This window comes from Borostomias antarcticus (assembly GCF_949987555.1).
Source record: "Borostomias antarcticus genome assembly, chromosome: 13".
In the NCBI taxonomy this organism is placed as follows: domain Eukaryota; kingdom Metazoa; phylum Chordata; class Actinopteri; order Stomiiformes; family Stomiidae; genus Borostomias; species Borostomias antarcticus.
In genome coordinates, this window is record NC_140246.1 from 3,099,132 (window position 1) to 3,120,962 (window position 21,831).

General features: G+C 49.5%; 2 protein-coding genes across 2 annotated transcripts; one reads left to right on the forward strand and one right to left on the reverse strand.

Moving 5' to 3' along the window:
* Positions 1-1,907: 1,907 nt before the first annotated feature.
* Positions 1,908-8,365, forward strand: tmem229a (transmembrane protein 229A; the record flags this gene model as incomplete). Its single annotated transcript, XM_084447688.1, has 3 exons — positions 1,908-2,893; positions 7,638-7,695; positions 8,333-8,365. The coding sequence occupies 3 exons, from the start codon at positions 1,908-1,910 to the stop codon at positions 8,363-8,365; spliced, it is 1,077 nt and encodes a 358-aa protein (XP_084303814.1).
* Positions 8,366-8,384: 19 nt separating this feature from the next.
* Positions 8,385-18,718, reverse strand: LOC311316759 (hyaluronidase PH-20-like; the record flags this gene model as incomplete). Its single annotated transcript, XM_084447689.1, has 9 exons — positions 8,385-8,402; positions 8,612-9,031; positions 9,471-9,560; positions 10,029-10,187; positions 11,640-11,858; positions 12,117-12,285; positions 13,292-13,458; positions 14,382-14,507; positions 18,602-18,718. The coding sequence occupies 9 exons, from the start codon at positions 18,716-18,718 to the stop codon at positions 8,385-8,387; spliced, it is 1,485 nt and encodes a 494-aa protein (XP_084303815.1).
* Positions 18,719-21,831: the final 3,113 nt, after the last annotated feature.

Sequence of the window (21,831 nt, forward strand, 5' to 3'; positions counted from 1 at the left end):
GGCTTCAGTAACACCCTGTGTAAGTGGACTAAGGACTTCCTATCTGACCGCCCACAGACAGACAGACTCGGCCCACACCTCTCCTCCAGTCTGTCTCTCAGCACCGGCGCACCACAAGGCTGCGTGCTGAGCCCATTGTTCTACTCCATCTACACATCCGACTGCATCTCCTCCCACCCCTCAAACACCAGAATCAAATTTGCTGATGATCCAACAGTAGTGGGACAGATCTGTGATGGAGACGAGGCAGCCTACAGAGATGAAGTCCACAAATTGGCTGAATGGTGCAAAAACAACAATCTCACCCTGAACATCAAGAAAACTAAAGAAATAATCATGGACTTCAGACGCGTCAAAAACAAGTAGGAATTTCATCCATAGGGCCTTCAAAGCCCGCACCTCCAGGCTGAGAAACAGCTTCTTTCCTAGAGCTGTCATGGAGCTGATCAAACACTCCCCTCCCACGCCCTCTATCACCCTATGGGACTTATAACTCGGACTGAACGGAATATTGATGGAAGAAATATGGGACTGTGCAATTTTCTGAATTGAACTGTATCTTATATACAGTATGCTCTTATGTTGGTCTATGTGTGTGTGTGTGTGTGTGTGTGTGTGTGTGTGGCTGTGAGTATTGTTTTAGAGCAAGCTCTTACGACATTTCGTTATACTTGTATAATGACAATAAAGCTTTCAATTCAATTCAATTTAATTGATAGTATGTGCAATATTCATTGGTGTGGCTGTTGGCTTTAGTCCAGTGTTCAGCAAGCAGTCCTCGTTCAGGATCCTGATGGGCTGACGGTTGGATCTGCTGCTGCTGTTAACAAAACGTTTGAAACCGCATGGACAAACTGTCACTAAGATAGCCGTCTCAGAAAGACCCCTTCTCTATCTCTTTGCTGCATGGCGGGGGTGACACTGCCACCACACACACACCCTAGTATAGCGACCCCTGCTACTGTACCGTTGGCTCGGTAGCACCACACTGTGGAGAACTAGGCACAATGCATGCAGTGGGGGTCCACACAGTAACATGGCTCCATGTGTAGATTGTACCCGAACCATGTCCTGTGGAATGTGTTGATATGTTGGTGGTCTAGAAGACACATTTTCATGCATTATCTCCCTAATCCCTAGGTTACAGCAAGCCATCTGGAAGCCACAGAAACAGCCTAATTTCATCAGATGAGTTTTATGTTATGATGGTCATGTCATAGCAAGGTCACAGTGCAGCACGCCTCCCAATATAACACTAAAAGCAAGTCCCAGAGAGAGAGATGGGCCAGGCAGGAAGCACTTTAGAGCCTCACACAAGCAGTCAGGCCTGTGTGAAACGCCATGTTACCTTGGAAACGGAGAGAGAGAGAAAGGGCTTTCACGGGACCCTGTCCAAAACTACCCCCGAGACAACAGTAGGCTTCTGTGCTCTACGAATACATTTATAAATAGAATAGTTGAATAGATCTGTCTGTGTCTCTGCTCTAGCCTAGATAGACTATTATGATCGCTTAGGAAATCATGGATGGTTGTTGGCTACATTGTTTTATAATGGTAGCCTATCATTGTAATGGCTTATTTATACCTATAGCCCGAAGGCTATTGACAATGGGATCATGCCAAGTGGGTCCCATAGCCTAACAATTCAGATGGCAATAGGCCTACTCTGCGTAACGACCCTTAGCTAATTAACAGCAAGACGGAACAGGAGGACGGCTGTTTAGGAGCGTCATTTGCGTCCTGTCCCCTGGTTAATCACGCCCCCTCGGCCGGTGATCCGGCTGTGGATTAGTCGCGCTGTCAGGTGCTAAGCTTCAGATCAGCGGATACAGTTAGGCGCACCGTTAAAACGATGCACCGGGGAACCGAATAGCCCTATTGCTGATCTGTGTGCGTGAGTGATCGTCATGGCAAGCCGGCGAAGAGACATCGGTGTAGGCGACAGCTACGCGGGTGTCGTAAAAGCACCGATAAAGCCGCGGCAACGGGATTCTTCCAGCGAGACAGAGGACGCCGCCGGATCGATGACTCTGCTGCCACAATGGATGCGCCTGTATTTCTACGGGATGCACGGTGTCACTCTGGACATCCTGCTGTCCGCCTCGCACGGGTTTATCGCTGACCGCGATCCGAAGTTGTTCGGCTTCTCTTCCCCGTATCTGTGCATTATGCATTCGCTGACCCATTTCGCGTTAGAGAAGGTCTACATGCAGAAGAGGTGTTTTCAAGGACGGCCCGTAGTGTTCCACCTCGTATTCTACCCCTCGGTTTACATCGGCCTGCAGATCCTGATTGGGAACATCAACACTTTGACCGAGCACGTCAGGGTGGTCTCAGCGACGCAACTCGCGGTTCATTACATCCTAGCGCTGTACTTCAGCTGCGTGTTTCACAGAGGGCTGTCGTGCCTCCGGTACCCCTGTCCCGGCAAAGGCGACCCGGCCCGTGTTAGCCAGCTGGGACCGCAGGCTCCTAACGGACTGCCCGGTGTCGTGCGGTTCCTGTTTTTCGGAATGCAAGGCTTTTTGGACGAGATCGTTTTCACCTCCGTGTTCAACCTGGTGGAGAAGCGCGACGGGACGCTGAGCGGCCACACTTCCGTGTGGTCCTTCTTGATGTACGGAAGCTGCAGCTTCGTGGTGGAGAAGCTCTACTTGTATTTGCACTGCAGACGAGGCTGGGGGGCGTGGAGGAGACTACCCATCTACATCTGTTTCATCTACGCCTGGGAGTTCTCGTGGGGGCTGGCCCTGCGGCAGTACGACGCCTGCTCGTGGGACTACTCGCACTACCCCTTCAACTTCATGGGCCTGGTCACCCTGCTGTATCTCCCTGGCTGGGTATGTCTCAGCCTCTACCAGGACGTCCTCTCCAACGTGCTGCTGCAGGTCCGGTGCTGCACCGACGATGACGGAGAGAGAGATCAGCCCGCGGGCGTTAACGGACGCCCGGTGCCGAGAAAAAAACAGATGTAGATTGATTTACTACGTCAGTGACTGCACCTGTGGATTGGTATCCAGTAGGCTATTTATTATATGAAATGATGGTATGGATACCATTGTTATTTTTGCTATTTGGCCACAGATAATATTATATAAACATGAATACGCCATTCTGTCAATAGTGTAGGCTTACCCCACACTTTGGAAACAAGTGTATTTCCCCAGTGGAAGATCGATAGGTAGCTGTGTGTCAGCAGCTTTTGACCAGTGATTCTCACCACCAGTCTGGCCCAAACAGAGTCATATTTATTGCCTTTAAAACAAGCTGCCCTTTATAACCTGTTGTTTGATGTAAATGGTTGTGATTTCAGAGCAACGGGGGCATATGCAGTACCAGTCAAGCATGCGGACACACCAAGTGTGTCCAAACTTTTGACTGGTAGGCCTACTGTATTTGATAGCTTTTATACGAGTATATAAGAGTGGCAGCCCTGTAGGCCTGTATAGGCATGATGGATGTTCCAGGTCATGCACCAGCATGCATTCAACTCATCGTCTGCATGAAGTAACGTTGCACATGAGCACTTAATTGCTTTTACCTTTGAGATAAATGCATCCCTAATGCAGACTACTAGGATTCCTCTCCAGACAGTGACATGTAGCATGGCTCTTTTTTTTTTTGTACTGTGAATCTTTTACAAACTAAACTTTTCATTCTCTGGAGTGCCTTCCTGAACAATCTTTAGGCAGCTGTACCAAAACAACACAGAGCTATTTCTAACTCAGACAACCACTTTGTACACAATGGAGGCCTGCGCCCCCAACAACAAACAGGCATACTGTACACTTTTCCAAGGGGGGGGTGCAGTGCCCTGGGCTTAATTGGATGAAGTTGACTAAGCAACCTGGCTCTGTAGAGTGCTGTCTGGTTTACACACAAGTTTTGACTAGGGCTGGCGGTTGTTGTTGTAGTCAATAGGAACAGATGACCTACTGTTTTTACTCACTGTAAGATGTGTTGCATGACTTTACTTTTTTTGTGAGGAAACCCATTGCCTTAGGAAAATTAAAAGTATCTTATTTTTGAGAATAATTTTCACAGGAACACGGATACATTCAGTAAACTCATTTGAAATGTGTTTAAAGAACAGAAAGTAGAACAAACTCAGTAAAAATTTGTAATGTCAACAGAGCACCAAAATGAAGTCAAATGGACGTATGTTTGCACTGAAAGTTACCAGACGGACATATGGTTTCTACTGTAAGTTAACGGGACATCATTGAGCGTTTTCAAATGGGGCTTGGTATCCTGTGCGATGGTGTGGAGCTGAGGAACAAACCACAGACCACGTCATCCGAGACTGTCCAATGTATCGGACACCCAACGAAAATGCACGGCCTGACGGTTGTGGATGACGAAATGGTGACATGGCTCCTGGAGGTGTGCGTGGATATATAGCCGAGCCTGGCGGCCTCATGTAATCTTCTATAACTTGACTATATAAGTTGTAACTGTAGTGACTCTCACTACATTAGGGCTCAGAGTTTTTCTCTGCTTGGGCCGTGCGATCAGGGAAAAAACCTGGTCCCACAATAAGATGGCCGCCAGCCTGGAGAGTGAATGGGTGTGAAAGGGCTGCATGTGACCTACAGGGTAGCCACTGATCCTCCAGGCTCTGAATGAGACCATGCCTCCATAGTGTCCTCTGCAAAGGTGATGATTATCCACAGTCTTCAGATGGATGATATGTTATGTATCTGTATGTCACATGGATCTAAGGAAGTGTGCTGTAATGTATAGGTAGCTAGGCTGCGAGTACGCGAGGGATGTTTTAAAGTGACACAGATCCTTCAGACTGCTACTGCCAGCTGTTCACTCCCTTTGTATGCACTGAGTACTGTAGTATCACCTCTGAGAATGATACCATCTTCTGTTATGCTGTAGTACCATGGCTTGTTCTAGAATAAAGTACTACATTCTAGAACATAGTACCACGTTCTAGTCGAGTCTCTCCTGTTGTTTTCCTCACAGGGGCCAAACCAAGGACACATCCGCATACTTTGCACTGGGAACACGAAAAGGAAAGATTACCGTAGTTAGACTTTTGGGGATCGAACAGAAAGTTCGTTTTGTGGCCTGGTTTTACCAGTCTTAGGCTGTGGGTTGGGTAACTATCCTGTTTGCTGGAGACTCAGTTTGTGTTGGCTGAGAGCCATGTGTTACAGACACATTTTATACACATTTTATATTCATGGCTGTCATTTCAAAACCAGCTTGTGTCTGTGCTCATTAAATCGAAGTACTGTATGTCCTTCCTCTGGAGAGAGACACTACTTATATCATAAATACATTATTCACATTTCAATATATAGATATTTAGTTACAGTATAAGGATATGGACAACCACTAACATGGCAACTAAGGGTGCATGACTAGGCAAACATTAACGGTATTAGAGTGTGAACCAGGAAGAAGGAAGGTAATGGAAGAAGGATGATTAAGGAAGACAAAACAATAACGGGTGTTTTCAAAGGTTGTTCAGCTTGTTTTGATCATATCTGAGAATGAAGGCGCTGGTTGACAGGAGAAAGTATGAACACAGTATGAAAGAGAAAACGGTAAAGGGTTTTGATTCAATGGATGATGAAATCATTTGTCACAACTTTATTTGCTGTATTAAATCTGAAATAATTCCACCACAAAGTGTTTATGATGTGTATTAATGCATTTATTCACGTTGTATGCTTACAGAATTGTATTTTTTTTGTATCCTGCTACAGCTACTACTGCTGTGTGTATGTGTGTCTTTCAGATAAGCTGTGGTGGCCGTGAAACATCATTATCATGTTGTGTACAGTACAATAAGCTGAAGGAAACCACTCCTAAAACAAACGCACACTGCCACGACTGAGGGAACATGACTCTGTTTGGTCAAGACTGTGATCTTTTCAACTTCCTTGATGGTGCCTTAGGAAGTATGTTATTGCAACCTGCGCTGTTGTCCAATCAAGAAGCCCGGGAGGAAGAACCAGGATGTGATAAGGAGGTCACTGGAGGACAATATATACTGAAGGGAAAACTGTTGTAAAAGTATTTCTAGGGTTTGGTAACACTTTACCTCAAGTTGACAATGAATTACAATTCAGCTACTCAGTAATACATGTAGTATATGGATTAAATTCTTACTTGGAGATTTCAAAAACACACTCAGTGGTCGATTCAAGCTGGGTTCAAACAAAGACCATAGGTTTATTCTGATGTAACGTTTTGCAAAGCGGACTCTGAAAACAGGAAGTGTTTCCGTCGATCAGAGTAATCGGACTGAAACATCGCGGGACAATTTATAGCATGATAGAGGGAGTCACTTGCACTCAGGGACAAAGGGTAAAGGGAGGTGATGTCACAGAGCAAAGGTTGTTTCTAAACAGACTGATTTCAATGGAAACATTAGAAAGAAGTTTCACAGAGGTTGTAAAACAATGAACAGGGGAGATCAATCAAATAGGAAGATTCAGTCAGATAGGAACACAGAAAGGGGGTAACAGTAACACATTGATGAGACTGGAATTTCATTAACAAGTATCAACATTGTAGATGTAATTACAGCGCATAGAGTAATGGGTTACAGTATCAGCTTAACATATGATACCTTTGGAACAAGGGAAGAGATGGTCTCCAGAGGATGTGGCAAAATGGCAGCTGAAGGTGGTGTTGCCAGGACGAGGTCATTATCGACATCCACTTACCCCTAGAGGCCTCCTCACACTCACACCCCTCCACACCTTATTTCACTTGTGTCAAGTGCTGTTCATAATACCGTGTGATTACAGGACAGGGCTTATGCAACTATGATGTTGCTGCAGGTACTGTGCAGTAGTAGCCATAGATGCTCCACATGTGCGTAAGTCTCATGGTCCTGTAAGATCACCTGGCTGTGTTATGATGGGTTATGATGTCATCTCCGCAGCGCAGGTTTTCATCAGGTTTTTCCTGTCACTGTGTTATCGCCATGGAACGTTGTCAAGGAGACCATTTCTCCCTCCCTCTTTCCCTCCCTCTATCTCTCACTCTGCCCCTCTTCTCTCTCTCTCTCTCTCTCACACACACACACACTCCAGGGGCCGTGAGAAGGCTGGACTCTAGGGGACCAGCTTTGGTCCCATGTCACACACTCACTGACATCTGATTGGCCGGTGCAGACTCCCATGTGATCGCAATGCCCTCGCTGCGTCGCAGGGGAATCGTTATCTCTCAAACTGCTACTGTAAGTACAGTAAACGAAAACACTGGCAAAGCTTTCGCTCAGCTCTAAGTGCATACTACACGCCCATGCTCTCTAAGTGGATACTTCTCACCCATGCTCTCTAAGTGTGACTCCTCCATCTCCAGAAATAGCATCGCTAAGCTAGCTGCTACAACACAGACCTGCGATAGGAGCTTTGGAACCAGAGATGGTTGGATTTTCGAAGGTCATTCCCATGTATGTATTAAAAGAACGCCCCCCCCCCCCTCTAATGCCAATAGTGATGGCCCTCCACAATAATCTGATTTAATCCTAAAAGGCCTGTAGGTCCTTCGCTGAGAATCCCTCAGGGCACAGCATAGGAATATTCCAGGGCACATCCTTCCCTTTATTTACATCATCCTCCTTATTCCCCAGATCTCGCACCCTGTGACTTCTGGCTCTTCCACAGGCTGAAGACTGTGCTCAAAGGAACTCATTTCACCTCCGTGGAAGAGATCAAAGCCACCGTGAGTGGGGAACTAAGGGGGCTCAAAGAGGAGGACTTTGTCAAGTGCTTCCATGGGTGGCAAAAGTGAATGCAGAAGTGCATTAACTCTGGGGGGGACTACTTTGAGGGGAAAAATGTGTAATTTCTCTGCAGATTCTGTAATAAAAATGTTTTGAGAGTGTACTTTCTTTATTGTAATAAAACTGTTGAGTTTTGGGAGTTGGTAGAGAAAAGTGCCACAACTGTGACAAGCTACCCCTGCGACACTCTACAAAACAGCCTGTCACAGAAGCACCGATTGAGTGAGGTGAACAATAATTATACCAGAATAGTCGTGAGATATAGGGCAACAAAGGGATATCATTGTTTTTTCCAATTCAAAATGGCATGAGCGTGTCTGACACAATCCGGGGACTTTTCGGTTGCACCTCGTCGACAGTCAAATCACACACAAATGAGGGCAGGCTCAGTCTCGGGATCGCCACAGACGTGCCATCGTTACCCCATGTACAGTAGCCCCGTCCTCTCTCGGTGTCTGTGCCACTGTAACCGATTGTTCATGATGTTTTGTCGCCGCCCTGTGAACATCAAGGCACGGAGAAGAGGGAGCACTAGCATCCCTCCGTGTGAAGTGACCGCCCGCGTCCTCCACGCAGGTCCCAGCCCAGTTCAGCCGGCCAATCGGCTGAACGGTTACCCACTTAACTATTAGTCCCCAAAGAAGGACTGTCGGAGGAGGGAACAGAGGGTGACAGAAAGCATCAGGTAGATGGGCTCCTCCAGATCAGATTTCAAGCGTCTTTGCGCAAAAAACTTTTAGACCCTGTGCTATAAAAGTCTTAAGAGTCATTATTCCAACGCTAGCGCTACAATCATTGATTTTCATCTTGAAACCTTTTTAATTTCTCGGGATATTGGAGGGGTTTCTTTCTCACGTTCTCTTTAATGCTGCTGGATTGTTGTTGCGTCTCAGCCGCCACTGTCTTCACCATCTTCTTCTTTGTCTTCTTCGTCTTCTTCGTCTTCTTCTTCTTGTGCCGATACCCCAGGATCTTATTGGGCAGCCTGGGGGCGCAGGTGAGCCCCGCGTAACACTGACAGGTGAACTGGCTGGTGAAGAGCTTCAGGTCGGCTGGCGAGGGCCGCCCCAGCGCCCGGTACCGTCCCTGGACCCGCACGATGCGGAAGCTCCCGGCGCTGAGGTGGAGGTAGTGGTCGGAGGTGTAGCGGCGCCGCACGCAGCGGCCGTTCCCCTGGCACAGGAAGTCGCTGCAGAGCTGGGCGGCCGCCGTCACGTTGGCCACGTACGGGTTCAGCGTGGCGGTGAGGTGAGCGGACAGAGCCTCACACGAGGCCTGGGGGGAGAAAGAGAGAGAGGGAGGGAGAGAGAGAGGAGGAGAGAGATAGAGAGGGGGAGAGAGAGAGAGAGGGAGGTAGAGAGGGAGGAGGAGAGAGAAAGAGAGGGAGGAGGAGGGAGAGAGGAGGAGAGAGAAAGAGAGGGAGAGATATATAGAGAGAGAGGAGGAGAGAAAGAGGGAGAGAGAGGGGGGAGATAGAGAGAGGTAGAATGAGGACAGGAGAGAGTGGAGGGATGCCAAAAGAGGCGGAGTTTAAAAAGGGGAAGAGGACAGATACAAAGGCACACAGAGAGGAACACCGGCTGGAGAACAATGACTAAGGAAGCTATTCACGGTTAGTGAATGTCAGACTCGTATAGTGTCCTAGTTTCTCTGTCCCGCTCCAGTATTCTGTCAGCGGCGCTCCTGTGGAGGGTAGGGTCAGAGGTCAGGTTACCTTGTCATCGTAGTCAGCGCTGGCCCCCCATAGTACCACTCCGGACGCCCCCACCGCTGCACTCTCTCCTATGGTGCTGACCAGGTCCCTCTAGACACACACACACACAGGCATACGCAGACACACACACACATACACACACACATACATACATTTACAGACAAAGGCATACAGACACAAAGGCATACACACACACACACAGGCATACATACACACACACGCACACACACACACGCACACACAAATACATTAACAGACACAGGCATACACACACAGACACAAAGGCATACACAGGCACATACATACACGCACACAAACACACGCACACACACACATTTACAGACACAGGCATACACACACACACACACACACACACATATAGATTTACAGACACACACACACCGTGGGGGAGGAGGGCTGTTGCGGGAAGAGATAGAGGTTACCACAGGCCAGGTTTCCACCTTGAAACCAAACTCCTGGCCCTCGGGGCAGAGCTGCTCTTCCAGCCAGAGAGACACCTGCTGGCGGCCTCAGGCAGTGCAGGCGCCGGCATCTCACCTGACTGAGGAAGCGCCGGTTCTGGTCGACGAAGACGGGCCGTGCGTAGACGAAGACGGGCGCCGTGGCGGGTCGCCTGGGCAGGGCCGACACCCTCAGGGCCTCGTGGACGCGGTTCCTCACCAGCAGGGCGGCGCTGCGGCTGTCTGCCAGAGAAGCCTCCACGGGAGGGGAGCAGGGCCATGGGAGGGGGCGGAGCAGGAGGAGGGGGCGGGGCCGGAGGAGTGGGCGGGGCCGGAGGGGATGGTCACATTCCAAGAAAGACATATAATTCTACACAATAATCTGGATATATTGCTCAGGCAGACAACACAACACCACCAGCATAGCTCCCCTGGTTTCCAGACATACCTTATGGAGTTAATTTAGTTCCATTAATTCAGTTACAGCAATTGATTTCATTCAATATCTGTATGACCACCACCACAACTCCACTACCACAACTCCACCACCACCACCACCACCACAACAACTCCACCACCACCACAACAACTCCACTACCACCACCACAACTCCACCACCACAACAACTCCACCACCACAACAACTCAACAACCACCACAACTCCACCACAACAACACCACAACAACTCCACCACCACAACAACTCCACCACCACAACAACTCCATCAACACCACAACAACTCCACCACCACAACAACTCCACTACCACAACAATTCCACTACCACCACAACTCCACCACCACAACAACTCCACTACCACCACAACAACTCAACAACCACAACAACTCCACCACCATCACAACAACTCCACCACCACAACAACTCCACCACCACAACAACTCCACCACCACAACAACTCCACCACCACAACAACTCCACCACCACAACAACTCCACCACCACCACAACTCCACCACAACAACAACTCCACTACCACAACAACTCCATCACCACCACAACAACTCCACCACCACAACAACTCCATCACCACAACAACTCCATCACCACCACAACAACTCCACCACCACAACAACTCCACCACCACAACAACTCCACCACCACCACTCCACTACCACCACAACAACTCCACCACCACAACAACTCCACCACCACCACAACAACTCCACCACCACCACTCCACTACCACCACCACCACCACCACCACAACTCCACCACCACCACAACAACTCCACCACCACAACAACTCCACCACCACAACAACTCCATCAACACCACAACAACTCCACCACCACAACAACTCCACCACCACAACAACTCCACCACCACCACTCCACTACCACCACAACAACTCCACCACCACAACAACTCCACCACCACCACTCCACTACCACCACAACTCCACCACAACAACAACTCCACCACCACAACAACTCCACTACCACAACAACTCCACCACCACCACAACTCCTCACCACCTCCACCTTCTCCTTCACCTCCACCTTCACCTCATTCTCCACCTCCTCCTCTACATCCACCTCCACCATCACATCCACTTCTACCTCCTCCACCTCTTCCTCCACCTCTACCTCCACCTCCCATCTCCACCTCCTCCTCCACCCCTACTTTCACCTCCATCTCCACTCTACCCCTCTACCCTTCACGGAGCCGTAAAAACAGGGTGTCAAGTACCTGCAGGTAGACGGAGGGGTAGAGGGCGGAGCTGGCCTCCCACAGCCACAGCAGCTGGTCGTTCTGCGCCCGCACCTCCCTGGAGCAGCGGCCCGTGTAGCCCGGCTCCAGCCAGCCGTAGTTGTAGCAGTTGGGGAACAGGTAGAAGCCCCACAGGTAGTTGGGCCTCAGCCTGCTGCCCAGCACCAGGGTCTGAGACATGAAGCCTCTGGCTGCAGCCTGGGGGGGAGGGAGGGAGGGAGGGAGGGAGGGAGGGAGGGAGGGAGGGAGGGAGGGAGGGAGGGAGGGAGGGGTGGATGGATGGATGGACGGACAGATGGATGGAAACATCAGTGAATGAGCCTTGCTATTAGTGAGTTGTGAATAAATGAATGAATGAATGAATGAATGAATGAATGAATGAATGAATGAATGAATTATTGATTGAATTAATTAATTAATTAATTAATTAATGATACAGTTCAGTAACCCTCAGACCTGGAACTGCCCCTTGGCCCTGGCAGCGGCCTGCTGGGTGCTCAGAGAGCGGTCCCTCCTACGGGCGTGCCTCAGTGACAGGGTCTTGTAGATCAGCTTGGAGCCCCAGTTCCTGTCCCACAGGGGGCGCCACTCCTCCCAGTCGATCACAGCCAGGCCCCGGCTGCTCCTGGAAGGAGGGGTCAACGAGAGGTCACGATGGGCGATCGCCCCCAGATGCTGGTCTTTCTGGTCAGTTGAACATCGTCATTTTTTGGTTGTAATGATATTCGGGGAGGTGAAGCCGATGCTTACAGTATATACTAAACAAGCCATGTTTTAGCGTACAATAATGTTGGTCCTGTGGCCTTATGGTGCATTCATTTGTGGTCGGAGCTGGCATGTCGCAAGTGGCAAAATACCTACCTCCAACCTGTGTGCATTCGAGCTATAGCGAATGATATGATGATGATATGATATGATATGATATTGACGTCAGCCGGCAACTGGTGGCTGAGAAACATATCCGAATTTGCGACGAGGAAGTGTGAGTTCATGCTGCGTTTTATTTAATCATTCCTAGTAGCAAGTCGCAATTTGCCACCTCCCAGTTAAAAACGAATGCACCATTAATCCTAATCTAAAATCTATTTTACATTCTCCCTACTAATTGATTTCCTATCAGGGATTGGTAATGGTAATGATCCCTGATGCAACATCAATAACATCAGGGATAGCCTCTCTAGCCGGGCAGTACTGATCCTTTAACAGTATACTGTATACCAGTGAATTACATAGATCAATTACTTGAAAGTATTTGAAAGCGATTGAAAGAGGTACATTTTTTAGCACTTTTCTTTCTTTTAGGCTTTTCTAAATATGTCATTGGTTGCATTGCACTTGCACTAGATAAATCAAGTACCAAGTATAGTATTAGAGAGTATATACCAGTTTCTACCTGGAGGGTATGTAGTAGTTGATGTCTGAGTTACCTGGAGGGTATGTAGTAGTTGATGTCTGAGTTACCTGGAGGGTATGTAGTAGTTGATGTCTGAGTTACCTGGAGGGTATGTAGTAGTTGATGTCTGAGTTACCTGGAGGGTATGTAGTAGTTGATGTCTGAGTTACCTGGAGGGTATGTAGTAGTTGATGTCTGAGTTACCTGGAGGGTATGTAGTAGTTGATGTCTGAGTTACCTGGAGGGTATGTAGTAGTTGATGTCTGCCCGGGCTTTTGTCAGGCTGGCCCTCAGGTCGCCCCTCTGGGGGATGCCTCCGAAGAGTGGCTGCCTGGCAGCCCGGTTCACATGGGGGTACAGACCCAGGCGGTCCGTGTAGAACATGGACAGGAACTGGCCGGGAACCTGAGAACAGAGGAACGTGAAAAGAAGGAAGCGTCAGGGATTGATTTGGAACGCTACAAGGCCGACAGCCTGACCTACAGCACATCCACACAAAACTCCCCCCTCCAGCCAATCAGAATGACGTATTCATCCGAGCCGGGGCATAAATCCCATTGAATTCTACACTGTTCTGAGAGCCAGAGTGGAGCTAAAATGCCCCCAGCGGAACGGACAGACCCCAGGGACGCACTCAACACCAGAACAGCAGTCACGGACCCCAGGGAACACAACAACGCGGTTCTCCAACTATCTGAGGTGCTATCCGAAGCTCCTAAAGCTGCTGGTCCTGACGGTATACCACCCTGAGTCATTTAAAGCTGCGCTACACAGCTGGCTCCTCTTCAACGCATCATAAGATATGTTTCCATCCACACGTTTTATGCGAATTAAATTATATCGAATTAAAAATGCCTTATGGAAACAGTAATATTCGATTAAAAGTCATGAAAATCGACAAAAAGTTTGTACTGTCGAACTCATCGGATTTTCTCTTGTTCGATAAAATAAAATCCGATTTAAAGCTCTAGATGGAAACGCACGTTCACCGGCTTTATTCGCATTCATATTTTTAGCGATCCTCACATAATTCGATTGACAAGTGGATGGAAACATGGCTATAGACACAGCAGGTCGTCCTCACACGCTTCAGTATGACTACGCCCAGGAAAACCAGGGGTGACTAGTCTGAATGACTACCGCCCTGTGGCACTCACCCCAGGGTCTGACATATCAACACCGTCGTACCAGACTCACCGGACCCACACCAGTTTGCTTACAGAGCTAACAGGACTGACATGCCAACACCGGCTCACTGGACCCATGATTAGTGTGAATGCTGAGTCAGCATTCACACTATTGTTATTTGATTTATCGTCTCCTCTTACCTTGGCGGGCGTGGCCACCCCTCTGAAGGGCGTTGTGTCCAGGGTGACGTTGTACCTGTTACACACCAGGTCTGGGATGTTCCAGCTGACGGTGAAGGGCTGGCGGTCAAACAGGGGAGGGGCCGTCTGGGGGAGGGGGGGGTAGGGGGGCCGGCGGCGAGGTTTGGGGCGACGGGGGCGAGCGGTATTTGGTAGAGGAGGGGGCGACGTTTTGGGGAGGGGTGAGGGGGAGGGCTTGGGGAGGGGTGAGGGGGAGGTCTTGGGTAGGGGTGAGGAGGAGGTCTTGGGGAGGGGTGAGGAGGAGGTCTTGGGGACGGGTGAGGAGGAGGTCTTTGGTAGGGGTGAGGAGGAGGGCTTGGGGAGGGGTGAGAAGGAGGGCATGGGGAGTGGTGAGGGGGGGTTCTTGGGGAGGGGTGAGGGGGAGGTCTTGGGGAGTGGTGAGGAGGAGGTCCTGGGGAAGAGGGGTGAGTGGGAGGTTTTGGGGATGATGGTTGTGGATGAGGTATTTTGGGATGAGGTGGGTAAGGTGGTGAGGACAGACGAGGGTGAAGTTTGTGGAAGGGTAGATGTGGAAGTGTCGGCTGGAGTCGAAGAAGAGGTAGGGGTGGAGATGAAGGTGGAGGTAGAGGTTAAGGTAGAGGAGGTGAAGGTGAAGGTGGAGGTGGAGATGAAGGAGGAGGTGGAGGTAAAGGTAGAGGAGGAGGAGGTGAAGGTGGAGGAGGAGGTGGATGTGGAGCTGAAGGAGGCGGTGAAGGTTTTGGGGAGAGCAGGTGTGGTGGTGCTGGGGTGGAGGGGAGTGTGGGAGGGGGGTGGTATGACAGTGGTGCTGGTGGAGTTGAAGGGAGCGCTCGTGGAGGCAAGGACCCCCAGGAGAGAGAGGGCGAGGGTGGGCAACAGCGGAAGCACACAGCCTCCACTCTTCTGGATTAACCAATCCATCCTTGCCCCTGAGGGAAAGAATAACACTCATCAACAGATGTTTAATAAAGCGTTACTGTATGTGTAATAATGTGTAATAACAGATTTTTAATAAAGCATAACACGTTTAAAATGCAAAACACAGTTCTTAGGATTTGTACAAGACACAAATCAAGTGTAATCCCCAATTAAAAATGAACATAATATCAAAAGAACACACGGTATAGTCCAAGACCAGCCTTGATCAGAGAGACTGAGAGACCAGGCTGTAAAACCAGCCATAATCAGAGAGACTAAGTGTCCAGGCTGCCAAAACCAGCCTGAATCAGAGAGACCAAAACCAGCCTGAATCAGAGAGACCAGGCTGCCAAAACCAGCCTTAATCAGAGAGACTAAGTGTCCAGGCTGCCAAGCCTAGATGTCCCAGAGGCGTGGCCCTCTGTCTGAGCCTATCAGAAGCCTGCTGGTGAACCCGCGGCTCGGCCCGTCAGAGCCATAGCCACGACAACCGGGTGCCAGTCTCGGCCGGCGCTGCTGTCTATAGAACCCTCGCCATGAGGAGCCAACGCAATCCCACAATCCACCTGGCCCGCGTTCTGCCAAGCCTAGCCCACAGAGCTGCTAGCAACAAGGTTAAAGACACGTTACCTGGACATCCCATCACACCGACGCTTTTCCTCAGGACCTTTGATGTGACGAGTCGCTGGACCGGAGGGGAAAAGACGCTTGTCGCCCGAGGACGAATGGGTCAGCGACAGTCTGAGCAGCCAGAGAAAACAACCCTCTGGTCTTGTGGACAAACAGGACAGGAGGGTAGGGAGAGAGAGAGAGAGAGGGAGAGAGAGAGAGAGAGGAGAGAGAGGGAGAGAGGGAGAGAGAGAAGGAGAAGAGAGAGGGAGAGAGAGAGGACGAGAGAGAGGTGAGAGGGAGAGAGAGGGAGAGTAAAGAGAGAGAGGAGAGAGAGTGGAGAGAGAGGTAGAGGAGATGGAGAGAGAGGGAGAGGTGAGAGAGAGTGGAGAGAGAGGGAGAGGAGAGAGGGAGAGGAGACAGAGAGTGGAGAGAGAGGTAGAGGAGAGGGAGAGAGAGGGAGAGGAGAGGGAGAGAGAGTGGAAAGAGAGGGAGAGGAGAGAGGGAGAGGAGACAGAGAGTGGAGAGAGCAGGCTGTGTACAGGGATGCGCCCGGCACCTTGTTTACCTGTGGAGAACGTCTTGTTATGATTGCCCCGTGCCAAGTTTGTCTTGGATCAGGGGAGGAAGGCGCACCTGGGTGTGAGGTTGTGGTGCGTGCACTGCTTTGACCTGTGGAGGGGCTGGGGTCGGGGCTGGAGGCCGGAAATGGGGCCGGGTTGGGGCTCGAACTGGGGTGGGGGGGTTGAGGCTGGAGGCTATAACTGAGGCCGGGGATGGGTTCAGGTTATGCTAGCTCTTTTTTTTCCCAGACAGGCAAGAGAGGACTGGGGCTGGAGGCTGAGGCTGGGGCTGGAGGTCACAGCTGGACCTGGACCTGGGGCTAGAGGCTAGGGCTGAGGCTAGAGGCTGAGGCTAGGGCTGAGGCTGGGACGATACAATTCATGAATGTTTTTGTTGTTGTGATTCCCATGTGTCCTATGGTGAGTCAGTGCTGCGATAGCGTAGAGGTGCCACCGAACACAGTCAGCGCTGACAAGGCCAGCTGGTCGTCAGAGCAGTCCTGGTGTACAGGATGGAAACCCTCGTCACATCGGACCAGTGTTGGAGTCTATTATCCTCCTACAGCGTACACTCCATGTTGCCTCCGGCGAGGTGTTGTGTTACTGGATGAATGCGTTGTGTGTAATGTATACTGCATACAGTATAAACAGCTTGCTGTTGTGATATGACAGCATGGTCGTCAGGTGTTCCACGGTTCCTCTGTGGTCTCTCCTACACCTGTCACCTGTTTTAGAGACGTTTAACTCAGATTGGAAGAGAAATGCGTGAAACGTGTGTTACCCAGCGGTGTAGTGGTGACTGAACAAGTGTCTATACTCTGACTAAAGAAGTGGGTATACTGTGGTCCATGTTTAAAGAGGTGGGTATACTGTGGGTCCATGGTTAAAGAGGTGGGTATACTGTAGGTCCATGGATAAAGAGGTGGGTATACTGTGGGTCCATGGTTAAAGAGGTGGGTATACTGTGTGTCCATGGTTAAAGAGGTGGGTATACTGTGGGTCCATGGTTAAAGAGGTGGGTATACTGTGTGTCAATGGTTAAAGAGGTGGGTATACTGTGTGTCAATGGTTAAAGAGGTGGGTATACTGTGGGTCCATGGATAAAGAAGTGGGTCTACTGTGGGTCCATGGATAAAGAAGTGGGTATACTGTGGGTCCATGGTTAAAGAGGTGGGTATACTGTGGGTCCATGGTTAAAGAGGTGGGTATACTGTGGGTCCATGGATAAAGAGGTGGGTATACTGTGTGTCCATGGTTGAAAAGGTGGGTATACTGTGTGTCCATGTTTAAAGAGGTGGGTATACTGTGTGTCCATGGTTAAAGAGGTGGGTATACTGTGTGTCCATGGTTAAAGAAGTGGGTATACTGTGGGTCCATGGTTAAAGAGGTGGGTATACTGTGGGTCCATGGTTAAATAGGTGGGTATACTGTGGGTCCATGGATAAAGAGGTGGGTATACTGTGGGTCCATGGTTAAAGAGGTGGGTATACTGTGGGTCCATGTTTAAAGAGGTGGGTATACTGTGGGTCCATGGTTAAAGAGGTGGGTATACTGTGGGTCCATGGATAAAGAGGTGGGTATACTGTAGGTCCATGGTTAAAGAGGTGGGTATACTGTAGGTCCATGGTTAAAGAGGTGGGTATACTGTGGGTCCATGGTTAAAGAGGTGGGTATACTGTGGGTCCATGGTTAAAGAGGTGGGTATACTGTAGGTCCATGGTTAAAGAGGTGGGTATACTGTAGGTCCATGGTTAAAGAGGTGGGTATACTGTGGGTCCATGGTTAAAGAGGTGGGTATACTGTGGGTCCATGGTTAAAGAGGTGGGTATACTGTAGGTCCATGGATAAAGAGGTGGGTATACTGTGGTCCATGGTTAAAGAAGTGGGTATACTGTGGGTCCATGGATAAAGAGGTGGGTATACTGTGTGTATACTATACCTCCGTATACCCTCCACTACACCACTAGTGTTTCCGCCAGCGCCGTCTGTCTGCCTCTCACCACGCTGGGTGTCTGTTTCCTGCTCTGCCGTCAGACTCCGGGACGCTTCCACACGTAGGTGACAGGAGAGCAGAACGGCGTGGTCTCAGCTGAGCCCTGACGCTCGGCTCACAGACATCACAGGAAACACAAGGGAAGGGTGCAGAACTCCTGGCGTCCTCGACACGGGGTCTCCGAATGGAGGACAGCGGGAGGGGAGCAGGATCACTGGTTCGCTCAGAAAGGACATGATGTCCGAGTGTGTGTGTGTGTGTGTGTGTGTGTGTGTGTGTGTGTGTGTGTGTGTGTGTGTGTGTGTGTGTGTGTGTGTGTGCGTGTGTGCGTGCGTGTGTGTGTACTTGCTTGTGTGGGCGGAGAGCATGGCTGGTGTGTAGGCTGGAGAGTTCGCGGGCGACCGTGAGAAACCATAAACAATGTTTCTGGTGACCTTTGCCCCCATCCTGGTAGTGGGGTAAGATGGGATTAGGGTCACGGGTCTACCTAGGCGGTGGAGGAGAGGGATCAGGGGAGTGTGTGTGTGTGTGTGTGTGTGTGCATGTGTGTGTGTGTGTGTGTGTGTGCCTGCGCAGGGGGTGGGTGAAGTTAGAGGGTTGGAGGGGTGATAAAAGTGGTGGTGACAAATCTGCCTATTATTTGTGCAAACATGGACCGTACTTGTGACTTGTGACAGAGATGTGTAAAAAATAAAAATAACAAAAATAACAAAAAGGTCCAGCCACAACACCATATGTACGGTATGAATGGCATAGATATTTTGGGGTCCAGTGAAATTTTCAGCAAGTCCAGCTCTTGCCAACAGATGTCAGTCTTGGACTGATGCAGCCTGACTCCGCTCGGTTCACCTTCCAACACCTCATCTAATGACCTCATCTTGTCATACTGACCATGTCTATATTGGAGCTGTCCCAGACGGACCAAGGCCACAGAACTATTGTGTAAATCACAACCGCCGGAAATGCATCACGGATGATTCCAACAGATGTACAACAACGATGTGTACAACAACGACCATTGTTTGTTAATCCTCCGTCCCAATATCAATATCACCCTCATAGCGTGTGTTTTGGGGGGCTGGTGGGGTTTAAGTGACAAGGGGCTTTCCAGGACAAGCCCATCCCAGGAGTCCATCTTCATATCCTCCTTTGGGTTTCGAGCTGCAACTGGCATTGCCGGGAGGCCTGGCATTTGCTGCCCCCTTGTGGTAATGACAGCCAACTACCATCCATTTTTGCAGTAGGTAAACAAACAATGCACCAGGCAGGGAGCCAATTTCAGCCAAACAGCATATGAGCCTGTAATGTGCTGGGACATAGCAGGCTGAGTCGGCTTCCTGCCAGGCTGAGCCAGCTTCCTGCCAGGCTGTTCCGTGACGCACTGTGAGATCTGTTTGTTGGAGGGATTCAAACCAACATGTATCTGTCCAACTTTCACTGGCACCCCTCTGAGCTGGATGTGTACTCAGCGGTAGTATGCTCCAGGATAGGGTACACTCAGGGGTCTGAATGCTATAGTTATGCTATGCTATAACAATAGTTGTAAACGGTTTCTCTCTTTCTCTCTCTCTACCTCTCTCTCTGCAACTGTATGTGTGTGTGTCTGTCTCTGTCTGTGCCTCTTTCTCTCTCTCTCTCTCTCTCTCTCTCTCTCTCTCTCACACACACACACACACATTCTTTCCCTTCCCCCTACATTCATATTATTCGGTTACATAATCAATTATTTCTGTTCTGTGGGCGCATAAGGGACTGGCCGCTTTATCACATTACTGCCTCCTCACTTCCCATCTCTGCTGTGTGTGTGTGTGTGTGTGTGTTCAGAAGCTGTTCAGCTCAGCTGGGTGTGTAGCTCCTTTACCCCTCAAACGTGCCCTCGGTCCAGGGCGGTGTGAATGTGTTTGTTAGACATGGTCAAGCACGAAAAGTTATCCGGGGTATGTTGCTTGCTTTGCAGTATAGGCCCGGTCTCGTGCGTCTCGTGTGTGTGTGTGTGTGTGTGTGCGTGCGCGTGTGTATGTGTGTGAGCTTCATATCTCCACTTCAGCTTATGTGCCTTCATTCAAACATCCCACTGTCTTCTGTTAAAGCACACAAAGAGAGAGAGTTACAGGAACATGTGTGATAGACATTTTAGTCATCTGCTGTATTTCAAGTTACAGTACAGCCACGGGCAACATTGTTATATAACTTCATGCTTTATTCAAATGTGCTCATGAAGATTTGTGATATTTTCTGCTTGACTAGCAGCGAGAGATAGAGGGCAGGCTTAGGGAGGAGATAGAACACAAGGTCTGTCTCATCTTACCAAAGTGAGCCCGTCCCACTGCAGGGGGTGGGGCTGACAATGCTGTGGTGACAGTGATGACGAAAGGAGAAAGGAGGGATTGTAAATGTAAAGCACTGCCACCAGCTGCTTCGAACTTGCGCCCCCTGCGATCGGGGGGGTGTTACTGTCGGTGCAGATGGCAATCTTGAACGCTGGTCGGCTAGTGTAAAACATCCACGCGATGTAGATGATGTGAACAAGGCTCAGGCCAGACACCCGTTGATCGGTGACACTCTAACTAAAGCAATCACCACCAAGGTCAGGAGAGTAGAGGAGAAAGCCAGAGCTCCACAGATCCCATTCAGAACAGCTGCGGATGCAGCTGCGGATCTCCCGAGATCAGGATGGTCTCACAAGACTAATAAAGGTCAACACTGGTTCAATCCGTGTGTGTGTGCTGAGATTCAGTCAGCAACACAGGGAAATCATCTAATTACAGCCTTATTTGGGATTGTGAGCTCAACCAAACTGCTCAAGCAGGTTGAATTTACACTCTTAGTCCACAAGGTGGTAGTGTTGCAAGTATAAGGTATATCCTCACTTCAAGCCATGTAGAGCCTACAAGCACTGTAAGCAGGTCTTCCAGTTATACAGAATTTTCATGGAGATCCTGTTTTGAATGTAATTTGTAGCCAAAGTAGTGAAATTCTGACTTTTTTTCTCAGAAATTCCGAGTTTTTTTCAGAAGTTATCTCAGAAGTTATTTCTAACTTTTTTCTCAGAAATTCTGACTTTAAAGTCAGAAATTCTGACTAAACTCAGAAGCTTAAAAAAAAAAAAAACTCAGTTGTTGGCCCTAATGCTCTTCCGTAGGACCCTGACTCAAAGACTGCAGAGAAGGATTTTCTCAGGAAAAGTAGTTCCTAAGAGTAAGTAATGTAATTTGCCAAAATTAAAATTACTCTCCGATTCACCTTCAGGGACCTCAACGTATTAGTCGCCATGAGCCAATGAGTCAGAGCCCACCATAAATGGTAAATGGACTGCACTTATATAGCGCTTTTCCTCTCATTCACCCAT